General features: G+C 40.9%; 1 protein-coding gene across 17 annotated transcripts in view; it reads right to left on the bottom strand.

Annotated features, from left to right (window-relative positions):
- ANKHD1 (ankyrin repeat and KH domain containing 1) overlaps positions 1 to 16,467 on the bottom strand; it is an 80,797-nt gene that overhangs the window by 13,802 nt on the left and 50,528 nt on the right. For all 17 annotated transcript variants that reach the window (XM_035103520.3, XM_035103521.3, XM_035103522.3 and 14 more), the window contains 11 exons: positions 13,223 to 13,362; positions 12,993 to 13,104; positions 12,474 to 12,619; positions 10,378 to 10,520; positions 9,707 to 9,920; positions 8,572 to 8,747; positions 7,550 to 7,712; positions 6,148 to 6,243; positions 5,310 to 5,426; positions 4,086 to 4,260; positions 1,721 to 2,177 (listed from right to left, as the gene is read on the bottom strand). In XM_035103520.3, the coding sequence (XP_034959411.1) occupies positions 1,721 to 2,177; positions 4,086 to 4,260; positions 5,310 to 5,426; positions 6,148 to 6,243; positions 7,550 to 7,712; positions 8,572 to 8,747; positions 9,707 to 9,920; positions 10,378 to 10,520; positions 12,474 to 12,619; positions 12,993 to 13,104; positions 13,223 to 13,362 (1,939 nt within the window). The remainder of the gene's footprint in view (positions 1 to 1,720; positions 2,178 to 4,085; positions 4,261 to 5,309; positions 5,427 to 6,147; positions 6,244 to 7,549; positions 7,713 to 8,571; positions 8,748 to 9,706; positions 9,921 to 10,377; positions 10,521 to 12,473; positions 12,620 to 12,992; positions 13,105 to 13,222; positions 13,363 to 16,467) is intronic.

Raw genomic sequence — 16,467 nt, 5'->3', positions numbered from 1 at the left:
CAGCTGGGGCCCGTTAGAACAATACATAGGGGCACCATGCAAAGGTCACTATCATTTGACTAGAATGTACTCAAAAACCACCTGGTACTTGGTATTAGGCCAGTTCATAATGTTACATGGTATGTGAAGAGACCCAATTAGAAAATTCTGAAGATGGCACTTGGATGAAAGACAAAGAAGAAAATCTCCCTAATGATGAAATGGTGGCTGAAAAGAGAACTGAACAGAAAAATGTGGAATTCACCTCATAGGCCATAAGCACTATAGTCAAAAAGCAGATCTTTTGCACTAGAAGTATCTAGGTTTAGCTCTAGAAGGTTTGAATGATGCAGAGGCAGAACCTGTGTGTGCCTGGGCAGACCAAAACTAGTATATATTGCAACTATAACTGAAATCCATCTAGCTGAGACACCTTCTCCATAGCTGTACCAAGGCCCTGGTGCTCACTTCTGAGACAAGTTTGTCATGCTCCCTCCACATTAAACTATAGTGAATGCCAAAGACTTCTGGTTTTAGTAGCTGGCTGATTTTGAGCTACTTAGATATGTCAGTTGTAATTGTTTCATCTTCTGTTGCTGCTTTTAAGTATTTGTTTTATCTTTTTATGCTATATAACAACAACAACAACAACCATTTATATCCCACCCATCTGGCTGGGTTTCCCCAGCCACTCTGCTTGGATCTTGTAAAAACTTGATGTTTTGTTATTTTAATAGTGATGTTCTTAGCTACCTTGTACTATTTGTAAGAAATGTGAGGTATGAATCTTTTAAATAATACGGAACTAGCTAATCATGAAGCGTAGGTCCGTAGTCAACATGTATTCACAGGATCTCTCTAAAACAAGCACGGGGAACTTTTAAAGGGTCTAACTTAGGCCCACAAGGCTGTTTCCCTATAACCACACCCACATGCCCACACATGACATCAACCGAAGGGGCAGGCAAACCCAGAACTGCAAAGGAATGACCAGGAGCATTAAAGGGAGCTTCCTACTGTTCCTTATCAAGCAGTCAATTCCAGTGGGCCTTGCATACGGTGCTAAATTTTAAAAGGTTACGAATGCAAGCCTTGCTTGTACAGGGACAATATAAAGTGCACCCTAATACTCCCAATAGTTTCTTTGCAGTCATGTCAGGTATGGATGGGACAGGTGGGTGCGGCTGGGGGAAATGGCCTTGTGCATTATGTTAGCCACCCCTGCTCTAGATGTTGGGGAATTGGGAATCATTAGCATACCTTGCCTTGGCTAAGCAACACACTTGCATGCTAATGGTCACTGCTCCCACCAACAGGAAACCTCTGATGCAGGAGGATGACAAATGCTAAGAGGAACACACAGGTGCTCAGGTGCAGAGCAAGCAGCATCTGTTACACCCACCTTCACCATGAGGTCAGAGAACCTGTGAGCCCATTGCTGCCCAACCCTGTCTTCAAAGTTACATTCTGGGAAAACTAGATTATATCATTTGCTGTTGCTGCTGTCTTGGAGGATTAACGTGCAGCTGTTGTTTTTAATTGCTTTGCTTTTTGATCAGGAGGGATGAATTAGAAGTTACTAAGGAGAGTTCATCTCCTTAGTAACCTCTAATTTGGGGATCTATAAGGTAATTTAAAGCCTCTAATCCCCTAACCTTGAAGCCCGAAGTCCAAAACATTTGGACTTCAGAAACATTTCAGCATCAAGCTAGCATGAAAAAACTCATAACTTGTGACTCACCTGGTTTGCACTTTGGAAACTGAGGTGTTAGTCTTGTCTTCCTGAGAAGGGAGCAGTACTGAGGCATATCGTCTCTCGCCTGAAGAGTGCGTGTCCATAGTGAAGTTCAGTTCCTGGCTTTTACCACCACTGCTGCTCTCACTATTGCAATCTGTGCTGTCTAAGTTGTCAGAATCACTATTCCCACCGGCACTACCACCTCTTGGCTCTCCGTTGATTTTATTTTTATCTGCTTTTTGCTGTGCTAGAGTTATATGCTGGTCTGGCAAAATTATCTGCACATTTTGAGGAGTGTCTTTTGTTTTATTCTTCTTATTCTTTCTATTTGTGCTGGGAGTTGTTACCACATTGGCCCTCTTCTTTCCAAAAGCATTTGTGAAAGTAGTTGATGTTGCAGATATTCCAATAGTAGTTGTAGTGGTTGCACTTGGAGGCTCTAAAGGAACTTCTTGATCAACTGAAACGAAACAGATTTTAAAAAAATAAAACTTAATGATGGGAACAGAGGCCTCCCCCAACAAACTGTATCAGAATGGTAGTGACGGCCATGACATCAAAGGCAGAGTTTTTCTGCAAGTTAGACCAGACTTTTAGCATTCTGGTTTTAAATCTATTTTTTAAATGCTTACTAGCTGTTTAAATCACAACGGATGAATTAAAAAAGCACTTCTTTTGAACCTGCTGTTATAGGAACAGTTTATTTTCTTCTGTATGTATCATATAGAACTATATAGCATCAATGTATAAGGGTGGCAATGTTTACAGGGTGGCAAGAACTCAGATGGCCTGAAATTAACATGCAAAGCTTCATTTCAGAGGGATAAGATTTGAAGGTGATGTCAAAAGCTTCAGGGAAGAGATGGATTTGGCTGAGTTACTAACAATGGTGTAAAGAAAGTGACAGCACAACTTGAGTCCCATTTTTGCATTACCCGAGTTGCTGCAGCACCCACATAGTTAGGGTAGAGATGAGCTGGGCCATTCTGAAGGGGCTGTAACCAGGACTCACTTTACCCCGTGCCATAGGAGTAAGTGGTGCTGAAGTCAGTTCTGGTCATCAGAAATATTGGGGGGTGGGGGGTGGGGGGAGACCCAGGCCAGGTGTAAAGAAGAAACAGGAAGGGATACTTGAGAGAGCAGGAGATTGCTGGATGGCCAAGGGTAACAGACACAGTGCCTACACACAGAGATCTTTTCCCAAAGCAGTTTAAATCTACAATTTGACTGGGTTGTGGCAGAAGAGGAAAGATGACCCTTTGGGGCTGTCTTGTTAGGTTGGGCATGGGAGGCTCCAAAGCGTCCTAAAGGATCAGTCCAAGGTGGTGCTGGGGGCCTTCAGTTCTCACCCTTGATCTGTGGGGTGCTTCAAGGTATTATTCTGACCACACGCTGTTTAACATGGAGAGTTGGACTTTGGTGTCACCAATATACAGACAACACCTAGCTCTAACCTACAACCAGTTCTTTTTTTCCCCCAGCTGGAACTCAGTGCCATTATAAGAGAACAATAGAAGCTTTCATGGTGAGTTAGGGCACCTCTTTTTCTAGAAAAATAGCACTGCCTGCATCTTCCTGATGCTGTGGAACATCTGAACAGGTGTCTGAAAATGATTCTGGCATACATGAGGGTGAACATGCTGAGGCTTAATCCAGACAAGATGCAGGTACTCTCCATGGATGGAATGATTTAACAGTCCTGAATGGGGAAGCACTCTGGCTTGCATCTCGGGATTAGGCTAGGAATACCTTTTACCAGTTTAGGCTGATACAGCAGCTATGGCTCTATATAGGTGTGTTTCTGGATGCAATTCAAAGTGCTTGTCTTAACCTTGTCTTAACCCTATATGGTTTGAGACAGAATTATCTGAAGGATAATTGTATGAAGCAATCAGAAACTTGCCTGGGCATTGAGATATGCCTCAGAGACCCCGTTTGTGCACTTTCCTATGATGTCAATTTGGTTCCCAGGTATGAGAAACAGGGCCTTTTCTGTGGCAACTCCCAGCCTGTTACACATAGAAGTGTGCATGACCTTTGCACTATGCATTTTAAATGGGTTTAAAAACCCACCTTTTTCAAAATGTATTTTCTGGACTAAGCCTTTTCTTCTCTACAGAGTCATTCTAAATACAACTCTACTAGCTTTACAAATAAGAAAGGAATGTGAGCAATGTGTTTGTGTGCGATGTACACTGCTAACAGAGTCCGTCACACATGACTTGGATTTCCTTACTCAAATGAAGTGACCAATTATTACCAAAACAATTGTAAAAATTACTTTCACTCTGCACTTTAGAAGAGTTTCAAAACCCTAAAATACAAGTTTAGAAAATTATTTAAGTTGAAGGAGTGATGAATTCCTCACCATCATCATCATTCTCATCTTCATCTTCATCTTCTTGCAGCTCTAGTGTTTCCTTAGGTTTGTGCTCCTCATCTTCTTCCTGTTTTCGTTTTTGCTCTTCTTTCTTCTTCTTCCTCTTCTCCTTCCTCTTCTCTCTCTTCGCTGCAAGAGCCTGCTTTCTACTCTCTTCTCTGGACTGTGGAAAAATAATTTGCAATATACCTTATTACACACCAATATAGAATATAAACATACCTACATTGATAACTACAGCAAATGCATTATATAAAAAATTCTAAATTCTCCAGTCTTCCTTCTGGCTCAAGAAACCTCCATAATGAATGAAAGTAAACAGAAGTGTTTTTTCCAATCTGGCTTGGCTCACACAGATCACATCGTGTGGGAAAGCACACTGTTGCTTAGGTCAACTGTGTTATAGATATGCTGAAATTGTCCTTAAGAGGGGAAACCCTGAAATATACTGAATATAAATCAATCTGCAGTGGTCCTGCTCTTTTACATTGCAATTGTAGACCAGTTTTATACCTGTTTCTAGTGGACTACATTTAGCTTAAGGTATGTTTAAGTAAGTATCTATTATGATTTTGGTTTATATTCCAGTATAAAGTATTGGTCCAGTTTAGACAATCAGTCTAGGCTTCATAAAACATGAATATGATCCTGACTAATTAACATGAACTCAGAGTTCCCCAGATTAGACATAATAGGAAACATATGCTTACTACAAGCTAAAAAAAAGTGGTGAAGCAGGAGTGCTTGGCCTCTTGACACTTGTTTCAAGCTTTATAAATGTATGAGGCTGAGAAAGGGTGTCCAAGCTAGACCATAGTGTAGTGGACCACTTTATGTTATTACTATCCATAAGTAAAGAAAGCTTTACTTTGGAATCCTCCCCCCCAACCACAAGCTACTGCTTTAGTAACTACTAGCTTGCTAGGTTACACAGGAGGATGTAGCAAGAAGGCCAAATCTAATCCAGAATGTGGCTCATAGGGATGGTTAGGATTTTCAATTGTTAGATCTATACCCATTTGACTTATAAGTCTTGCTAGCCTGAGTGAAGGAGTGATGGTGGCTTAACTCCAGAAAATTAAAATCCAAAACAGACTCAGATTAATCATCTGCTGCATTTATCCCATGCAGGTGCATGAATAAGTCTGAGAGAGGATTTCACTTGATTTATGTAACTTTATTTAAGCAAGGTGATTTACTGCATCATCTTACCTTTTCCAAATCTAGCTCTTTCAGCAGGATGCTTGCATTCTTATTTGCTTCAGCTGCTTGCTGGTCCTTTGCCTTCACAATTGTTTCAACACACTGGTGACATTTCTTCAGCAAATCCTATACAGTACAAAGGTTGTGAAAAAGAAAGATAGGCTCAGCAAGTTGCTAGACACCAAGAACTATCTTCACTGGCATATACAAATGCAGTACTGGAGAATATGTCTGTAGGTAATGACTTAAAGCCAGTGATTTTTGATTACTGTTAGGCTGATCTATAGTTTTCTGAAAATACAGCTTTTAAAGCAATTATCAATTTGTTTGCCATATGTGTGCTAACTGATCTTTCAATGCAAAAAGAGCAGAATTGATACTGAAGCTGCAAATTTAATACTATAAGAGTTTATTGTTCCAACTGCCCTTGATAACAAGTGCAAAAACATAACTACTAATGGAAGTAAAGGTGATCAATTTCCTTAGGCATATCCAGATTTGAAGATGTTGGATATGGTACACACCAGAAAAGCCTTTACTACTTCAGACAAGATTTATAATTGTTTCCATTTTTTATAGTCCACCTTTCCTCTAAAATAACCAAGGTAGGCTATGTTCATCTTCTGTATATATTTGGTTTTTAAGAAGAATATCAATACTGATTAGATTTGCCTTCATGCTCAGTAGAATCAATATCTGTTGAATTTATCTATGCATTATTAAAAATAAATACAGTATGGGAGCTACTGCTGGGGAAAAAAACCCACTGTTGATTTTTATCATCTTTAAGTTGCAGGTGGTGCACCACATCCTTTAAGAACACATTGGGAGCCTTTCTGGCACTCACCTTGTCAGTTATTGTTGCTATGTACCTCATGCATTCAATGTCTGAAGGAAACTGGTTAACTTCTTTTACCAAAAACTGTACCACTCTTACGTGACCCTGAAAAAAAATAAAGAGCAGCACCAAGGTTTTATTAATTTATCATCTGCTATCAGAATGGTACACACCAATATGTATACACTAAAACATAAACAGCATTAAAAGCAGTACAAAATAATCATTAAAACTTTAAACAACTGCATAGGCCTGTCAGCATAGCAAGGTCTTCAACAAAAAATCAAAAGCAAATGTTCCCAGCACACAACCAGCAACACTAAATACAGTACCAGACTTCTGGTTGAGGCCAGCTGGGCTTCTGAACATGGAGAACAACCAACAGCACTCCTCTAGATGATTGCATTGATCAGGCTCAAGGATCAGGATTCCTCAAGATATCATGGACCCAAGCTGCTCAGGGCTTTGAACTTGGCCAGGGAGCATACAGGCAAGCCAGTGTGCATTGATATGATATGATATGATATGATATGATACATATATATGTAAAAGGTGGTTGTTGGTGGGTCTCCACTTTTCTCCGCAACCGCTTGACCGATTCCGTTGAAATTTGGACACAAACTTCCATTCACATGTGGGCGTGTTTGCATGCACTTAGATTGTATAGATGGGACACCATTCACAGGTAAAACATGATTTTGCGTTAAAAATATAGCTCCCTCCAGTGGTCATCCAAGGAACAGCCGCCATTTCCTTCCCCCCAACCCCCCCTCCTACTCATCCTATGGCACCATTGAGGCCTCTCCAGCTGCCGACGCTGCGAAAGGCACGCCGGGCCCCATAGCCGCCGTCGACCCTGCCTCCAACGCCAACACTGCGAAAAGGAAACCGGCCCTGACTAGGCCACAGCAAGTATGATATGACATGATATATGATGATATGATCTATATATCAGAGGTCACATGCTGCCAGTCATCTACCTCCACCAGCAGCCTGGCAGCTTATTGGAGTTTCCAGACCAAGACCAAGGGCAGCTCCACATGGAACACATTGCAGCAATCAAATGTCAAGATTAACAATGCATGTACTGCAGTGGCCAAAATTATTTCGATCCAGATATAGTGGTAGCAGACATACCCAACGAAGCTGGTAAAAGGCATGCCAGCCACAGAGGTCACTTGGGTCTGTTTTGAACCACTACCCTCCTTCAGCCATAATAGCTGGGGGCAGCTGTCAGAAACATGCTGTCAGAAACATACAGCAGGCCCTAGGTCGGGAAAGGCTGTCATAAGGCAAACAGCAACAGGAAAACAGGAAAAGAGGAATTTCATTCATTCTAAGATAAAATATAGGAAAAACCATAAAGTTGACTTTTTCAGATTTAAATTTTGTAAAACATCAATGAACTTACTTTACGAAATGCAGACATAAGGGGGGTAATTTTTCTATTATCTGCACCATCCACATCAGCTCCTGCCTGCACAAGCAGCTGAACTACATCAAGGTGGCCACCATTAGCTGCAAGCCAGAGCGGTGTGTTCCCTTTCTTGTTGCGAACGTCAATATGTGCCCCCCTGAAAGGAATCAGAATTAAATTCAAGCTGGCGGAAAAAAAATCCAGGCAGAAATTGAAACTACATTTCAGTTTACAAACACTGGTTATATGAAAGCTGTTAAGAACTACAGAATATCCTTCATGATCTTGAGGTATGTGCTATAAAGACTAAGCTGAAATTTAAAATTCCAAAAATGGGGCCTGCAACCACCCCATCCTTTTCCTAACATGTTAGCACTATGTCAACTGGAACATGCAAAGTGGCTTTTTTCTCTTTAAGTTTTTATTTTTTATTTCTGCAAACCTTGCCAATGCATGCCGATAATTCCCTCCTATGCATATGGCTTACCCGTTTAGTAAGCCATAGTCAATGGTTTACTTCAAACATGATGAGTGCAACATTTTTACACAGCCCCTCTAGCTAGCAGGAGCAACAAACCAAGTTTAGCATTATGTCCAACACCAGATATTGTAGTTTGTTTCATTCAAACAAATCATGACTGGTAAGCAGGGCTTAACTTTGTGGTTTGTTAGGAGCAGAACTTTAGTATATTACAATGCTAAGTTCCACTAGTTAGAGGGAAGGAGTGAAGCAGGAGCCTTCTGCAGTCACATGGTAAACCATTAACTATAGTTTACTATGATGTGTGAATGCTGCCAGACTCAACGTTTTATGCCATTGAATTTCTAACGAACTATTTCAGTTTTTGCTCCTCCCTGTGGCTTGTACTGCTGCAAAATCACCAGGTTCTTCTGAGTCTGCTGGTACCTACCTTTTGTATGTGGGTACTCTTGTTTTGACAGCATAATGGTGGGCACTAGGTAAAGTACTATTTACATTAGTTGTTATAGCTATTCATGTAAAAAAAATGACATACCGATTAATCAGGAGCTCACAAAACTTGTAGTGGCCTTTATCTGCTGCAATTGTTAAAGCAGTATCTCTTGAAGAAGGCACAGGAGGAGCATTGACATCTGCTCCTTTATCAAGAAGAACTCTTCCAACTTCAGCATAACCTCCAGAAGCAGCTTCCATCAGAGGGGTGAGCCCAGTCTGTTTAAAAGAATGTTTGAAATTCAGTCTATATAAAGCCGTTCTAAACATAGTCTAGAAATAGTTGCCAATCTCTTTCACTATGTAAGGACCCCAATGAATGCAAGACCTATCAACATGACTAGGGTAGCTAGAGTCACATGCAATGGATTCACAAGTAAAAAAAAGCTGAAAGATCTTGGGACTATTATGTTCAGGTACAGTAGGAGCATCTGTACAGCATAAATGTTCACTTTAATGGGTGTTTGCTTTAGTACAGAACTTTGCTGCCTTGAACACTGTACACTTGAACAATTTGAACAAAAGTACCTCATCATTTATTTACTAGCATGATATTCAGAATGTTAGTATTAATCTGCTCACCACAATATTCAAGATTTTGTAGTTTTTGCATTTTCTTTGGCTAGTACAGGCACAGGCAACCTTAGCTCTCCAGATGTTTTGGAACTACAACTCCCATGATCCCTAGCTAACAGGGCCAGTGGTCAGGGATCATGAGAGTTGTAGTTCCAAAACATCTGGAGAGCCAAGGTTGCCTATGCCTGGGCTAGTGTTTGGGCTTACGTTCCCTGCTTCTCTCCAGTACACCTGCACGACTCCTCCTGCAGAGGCTCCCACAGGGCTATAGTTCAGAAACTAAACTGAGTCAAAACTAATGTATTTCTTTAATCTCCAATTTACCTCAAGGTTTCTGCACTTTTAGTTAATAAGGGAAGAGGAGTGGTCTTTGCCACTACTGGCATGCACCTTGATGTCAGCCATGATGTGGTATCATGAATAATGGTACATTTCCTAAAGTAAAAGCAATAAAGCCTTCCAATACTCAGTGATGGACAAGATAAGTTGGCTTGATTTCAAATTACTGAAATAGTTAAAACCCGGAAGCTTTAAACTAAGTCTATTGCCAAAACCATTTTTACCACAAGTCTATTTGAGAAGAAAGCTATCTGCTGGCTCACCTTTGCCCTATGTTCAACATTGGCTTTTCTGTCCAAAAGCAGGCTGACCACCTCTGCTCTGCCCTGGAAACAGGCCAAAGTGAGCGCTGTATTCCGATTGGTCTCAATCTGAGCGTTTATATCAGAGCCCATATCAAGCAACAGCTTCACTGCAGGAACATGGCCATTCATAGCCGCCAACATCAGAGGAGAAATGCCTAGCTTACTCCCAGTCCTAGAGGGAAGAGATAATTAATACAACCACCAGAATGAAAGAACCTGGACAAATGTACAGAAAATTTTCCACTGGAAGGATAGACACACACACACACACACACACACACACACACACACACACACACACAGGTTTACAGAAAAATGGAAGAGAAACCTAACTGACAAAAGCAGACTGGTCTCAGTTGATACCACCATTTTACATGCTAAAAACACTAGCAGGAATTTGAAGGGGGAAATCTACTAACAAAGTATGTGAGCTTTTAATATATAAAAAATAGACAACAAAAAATTGCACATTTGTTACCAGGAGCCCGTATTATGATAGTTTAATACAACTGAATAGGATCAAAATAGATCAGTTGACTTAAGACATCCCCTTTATTCCTCCTCCCAAGACAGAACCAGAAGTGGCAAATGCAGCATGCCACAGAGCCCAAATAAACATAGCCTGTTACCTTGAATTAATTTCCGCTCCAGCATTAAGCAGGATCTTAATAATATTAACATATCCCCCAGATGCGGCAAGACTAAGAGGTGTATAATCAGACACATTCCTGTGTTCTTTATTTGCTCCTCGTGCCAGCAGTAAGTCAACAACCTGAAAGGTACAATATTAGCAGGATCAGAGGATAACAACAGACTCTGGCACAGGGTGGAATTCGCAAACAGCTAAACAGTTAAATGGCAAGTCAGGGAACCAAGGTTCTCTTTTAATCCTTTATTTTCCTCTATGACTGTACAAAGAACCAGTTGTCAATTTTCATTAGAGTATAGAGAGATTATGGCAGCAGAGCACTCCTCAAAATTAGTTTCACTAGTTTGTATGCTTTTAATGGTATGGAGAATCCTACAATAGTCTATATCAAGGTTTCCCAAAGTTGGGTCTCCAGATGTTTTGGGACTACAATTCCCACCATCCCTGACCACTGGTTTGCTAGCTAGGGATGATGGGAGTTGTAGTCAACAGCTGGAGACCAAAGTTTGGGAAACCCTGCTCTATATACAAAATCCACAGAACAGAACACTGGTCGCTTACCATGAAGGCTCTTTCTGGTTTGATGTGGAGGCATCGAGAATGGGCTGTCTTGTTGTACTGCCCAGGACACAGAGTTCTCATGTGACCTGAAATTGTGTTGCTCCAGACTCTTCTCCACTTTCCTGCCTTGACCAGGAACAGAGCTCTCTATTCTAGCTTCCCTCTCTTTCATTCCTGCAACAGGCTTCTATGACTTCAAGAATTTCAAAATCGTGGCAAGTGTGTGATCAATGGAAATGTAACATTTGTCAAAGTCTCTAGATTGCATTGTGAGGCTTGAAAGCAGCAAATTTAACAGTAATGGTTCTTTCCCCCCTGCAGATCCCAACGTGCCCTTTTTTGTCTGATTGCATGGAGGAAATTTTCCTTCTTACAGAGTGCCATAGTTTTCTTTTTCCTTTTCAAATGGATCTTGAAGAAGGCAACAAAAAGGTACTACCGGTAGTAACAAGAACTGAAAAGGGTAAAACTGGCGAAGGGGTAGAAGCTACTGAAGTCACAGAAGGTGTTTCAGAAGTGAGAGAAAGGACATGGAAGATTCAGCTCTGTTCCTGGGCAAAGCAGGCTGAAGAGTAAAATCTCTCTTGAACTCAGATCTGGTATACAGTTACAGGTGGGATGCAGGTGGTGCTGTGGTCTAAACCACAGAGCCTCTTGGGCTTGCCAATAATAAGGTCGACAGTTCAAATCCGTGCGACAGGGTGAGCTCACGTTGTTCCTGCCATCCTAGCAGTTCGAAAGCATACCAGCATGAGTAGATAAAGAGGTACCACAGTGGCAGGTAAACGGCATTTCCATGCACTCTGGAACTTGTTACAGTGTTCCATGCACCAGAAGTGGTTTAGTCATGACCCAGAAAAGCTGCCTGTGGACAAACACCAGCTCCCTCGACCCGAAAGTGAAGCACCACACCCCATAGTTGAATTCGACTGGATTTAACCACCCAGGGGTCCTTTATCTTTTACAGTTACAGGTTGCATGATACCTGCCCATCCTGAGCAGTATGGAGAGTATGGACAGTCCAACTTGGATGCCTTTTTCACACCAAGCAGAGAAGATTTTGTAGAATCTTGTTTGCCTGACTGACAAAATCAAATCTATCAAGAGCCATTTTAAGAATGTATGTAGGAAAGAGAAATTTCTACTATTGGTAATCCCCCCCCCAAAAACACAAGTTCAATACAATATGTATACAGTGGTACCTTGACATACGAATGCTTCGACTTCCGAAGGTTTCAACTTCCGAAGTTGACAACCCTGGAAGTCTTTTCGCTGCGCGTGCGTTCTGCGCTTGCGCAGAAATGCGAAATTGTGCTTTGCGCATGCGCAGAACGGCCGCTTCGACATCCGAAAACCTCGACTTACGAAGAGCGCCGTGGAATGGACCGTCTTTGTAAGTCGAGGTACCACTGTACTTATAAACTAAAATATACCCCAAAAAAGTTTCAGGCTGCTACATTCATGCTCTCTTCTCTTAATTTAAGACTAAAGAATATGACAGATTATAACATTTACCTCTTGGCGTCCACCAGAGCATGCTAATGAAAGTGGAGTGTCCTTAGTACGTTCAGATTGTGCTTCTATATCTCCACCCTTGTCTAGAAGGATCTCTACCACACCAACATGTCCAGCAGTTGCAGCTAAAATTAGCGGTGTAAATCCTAATAGAGATTATTAGAAGCCATTTTCAAACGAGAGGCAAAGAGGTAGAAAGAAAAGTTGTGTATTAAAACTAATAATTCAGAATAAATATTGGCAATGGAAATCACTGAACGGTCAATGTTTGAGTCTGTGATAAAGTACCTGTGGTGGGGGACAAAAAGCTAACAAGAAGCCTCTGCTAAAAAAACATATGCTCCATTCTCAGTTAATGATCTAAGTTCCATATAACAAACATTAAATTCCCCCCAAAACTGTTTCAAAGCAGTTTTTCTTCTATGAGCTAGAAAGTTATGAAAAGTAATGAAATGTACACTATCCATGCATCAAGCCCTGAAAAAAATACCAACAAACAGCAGCACTTCAGTATCTTACCCTTCTTGTCTCTGTGTTCTATACTGGCACCACGTGCTATCAATACAGAGACGAGCTCTTCGTGACCACCAGCACATGCAAGAGTCAGCGCAGTATCGTGGTTACTCTCCGTCTTAACAGTAGAAAGGATATGTTAGGTTTACTACATACACACCTTATCACTACTATGATATATAACAGAAACAACTATTATAACAAAAACAGCTTTATAACTTATCTACATTACTCACGTGGGCATCAATGTCAACTGAAGGATACGTGGGGAGCACAGACTGAGAAGTGACACTGAGTGTTTGTGAACAAGGTTCAGGTGTAGGCGATTCTGTAGCATGTGAAGAATTGGAGCCAGTGGGCACTCTGCTATTAACAGCTGGAAAAAAGGATAACATTTAACATCACTTGCATAAAGAGCTTCTTTCCCAGAGAAATCATGTCTTATTAATTACTAAAGTTGTTACTGAATAATGAACTAACAGGGAAATGCAAAATTGTATCCCAACCCCAGAAACACTTAGGATAGATTTTCACTTTAAATTTTGTACTCTGGGGTGTGTACATATATACACACACACACCCTAAAGCAGTGTTTCCCAACCTTGTGCCTCCAGATGTTTTTGGCCTACAACTCCCATGATCCCTAGCTAGCAGGACCAGTGGTCAGGAATGATGGGAATTGTAGTCCGAAAACAGCTGGAGGCACAAGGTTGGGAAACACTGCCCTAAAGAATGTGAAGGGCACACATGTAAGATCTGAGGCATTCCCCTTTAAAATATTTGGAAGCAGGCACAGGAAAAGATCTCTCCTCATCCCCCAAATTCAAGACAGGCATCATATTTTACATGTGTAGCCCCCTTCAAACTTGATGGGCTATGCTGGTATTACAGACATCAGCATCAATTTGCTATGGTTCTATCTGACTTTCCAGCTACGCTCCTGAAGCAGCACAATAACAAAAGTGCAACATGTAAAGAACCGACTCACAGATACCCAGTTTCAGTGAATTTTGATTCTAAGTAAACAAGCTCAGCGAAAATCAATTGCAAACCTGCATTGGGTAACTCAAGGTCCTACTATTGTAGGGAAAAAAATCTCTACACATTTTCTCTGCAACATGCACACTTTGACACTATTACACCCCTCCCTATATTTGCCTTTATTCTAAATTAAGCCTCAAGTATTGTAACCTTTACTTGTAGGAACTGATCCGGCTCCTTGATCATGACCAGAACTGCACATAGTATTTCAAGTGTGATTGTACCATAGATTTATATAAAGACATTACACTATCAGATGTTTTAGTTTAAGGCATTTTTCTAAAGGATTCCAGCTGCCACAAATTAGGTTAACATTTTCATTGAGCTATCCACCAAGATCAGCTATTGAATGCTCAGACTCCATTAGGAGTTATGATTTTTCACTCCAACTTGCACAATTTTGCAGAATCTGTCACTGTAATACCTATTCACCCACTTTGGAGAGCTCCTTTTGGAGCTTTTCACAATCCCTTTTCATTTTTACTACACTGAATAATTTGGTGTCATTAGAAAATTTGGTCACCTCAACTCCAGGTCATTTATGAACAATTTTAAAAGCACCAATCCTAATATAAATCAATTAGCAATGGAGATTCCTCACTTTCTCCTTTATGAGAACTGTCCAGTTATTCCTAGTTCTCTGCTTCCTGCCCTGTAACTAGTTAATCTTATCCTGTAACTGCTAAGCTTATTCAACAAATTTTGGTGAAGGACTTTTATAAAAAAGCTTTTTCAATGCATACAATATTGACTGGACCACTCCATTTACATATTCAAAGACATTCTAAAGTAACTCTAAGAGATGACTGCTGTTGAGATTTGTGACTGTATCAAAGTGCTGCAGAATCCCATCATGAGACATTTTCTAGACTGTTAAACCTTTTACATATAAGCAGGTGACACTTTCACAATTCACATTTGGTGGCTTAAAGCAGTGTTTCTCAACCAGTGTGCCTCCAGATGTTTTGGGACTACAACTCCCATCATCCCTAGCTAGCAAGACCAGTGGTCAGGAATGATGGGAGTTGTAGTCCCAAAACATCTGGAGGCACACTGGTTGAGAAACACTGGCTTAAAGCTAACTAGGCCAGATTATTTTGTTTTACAGGAAGTAAGATGTGTGAAACAATACTTAACCATCATATAGTGCTAAAATTGTTATGTCAACTGCTTGTTAAAAAACTACTGCTATGAAAACATTACATTTAAGATTAAAATTCCCATCTGCTGAATGGTCATTACACACTGGGTTAGATCCAGACTATTCACACACAGAACACCATGCTGGAGGAAAGAGGGGAAGATATTTTCACTGATTCCCTATTCTCTTGTTCTGGAGTGGTGTTTTAAATTCCCTGGGTGCCAGATACTTTTTGCTGCTGGAACAAGTCCAACTGCAACTACTTGGAGATTTCTGGGTGCCACGTTGGCAACTGACATTTCCACTGAGCCAGCTGACTCATGTGCAACAAAAGACGCATGTCATGTGCTTCTCTGCTGCCGTGCAAATCATGGAACCCTTGCTGGGCATCTTAGTCCTTTACCATCACATTAAAAAAAATTAAGTGTGTAGCTGAGTACAGATATATTTGACTGTGCTGCAGCCTTTCCACAGGCCACCCAAATGGAACTGACAGACCACAGTTTTGAAACCTCTGCCTTAGTCCACAGTTAATACTATTTCCATTGTCTTGCATACTGGCAGTATTAGAAAATCAATATAAGCTAGGAGGCAGATAGCTCCTTTAACAAGGGTTACAGTCGCCAAAATGGAATGCCTAGTTGCCATTTTTGAACCAGATAGCTTGAATGTCCTATTTTTCAACAAAAAAAAATTGGTTCCTGAAATTCATTCTGATTGTGCAGATAAAATATAGCAGATAGAATTCTACAGGTTGTGTTGTTAGTGTATGAAAACAGTCAGGATCCAAGAATCCCCAGGCATGCACCTCCAGATGGTTGGAGACATCAGGTACCATCCTGGCGCCTAGGCATCTTCATTTGGCGCAAGTGGCTGATAGTCAAGTGCAAAATGTGCCAGGCGAATTTTGAATGCTGCATACTGGGAGAAGTGAACTGTTGCAAAAGCAAGCTACAGTCAAGCTATGTAGCTGAGATAATAGAATTGTAATATTGGAAGGGACCTGCAAGAGCCATCTAGTCCAACCCTGACTGCTGGTCCTGCTAGCTAGGGATGATGGGAGTTGTAGTCCAACCACAGCTGGAAATCCCAGTTTGGGAAACCCTGATCTAGAGGAATCCTCCTGCTGGATCTTGGCCCTTTCTGCAAATAAAAATAAGCCCTTCCATTTGCATGAGGTCAAGTCTGGATCCAATCCATTCCAAATGAACTGAACACATGAAAATCTGGCCAAAGAACAAATGTAAGCAATTAATTTCAAAATTTACATACCAGTTATTTTTAAAAACAATAACTGAC

This window comes from Zootoca vivipara, chromosome 8, assembly GCF_965207765.1.
Source record: "Zootoca vivipara chromosome 8, rZooViv2.hap1.1, whole genome shotgun sequence".
Taxonomy (NCBI): Eukaryota; Metazoa; Chordata; class Lepidosauria; order Squamata; family Lacertidae; genus Zootoca; species Zootoca vivipara.
The sequence above is the reverse complement of the archived record's forward strand: the minus strand, read 5'-3'. Positions and strand labels throughout refer to the sequence as shown.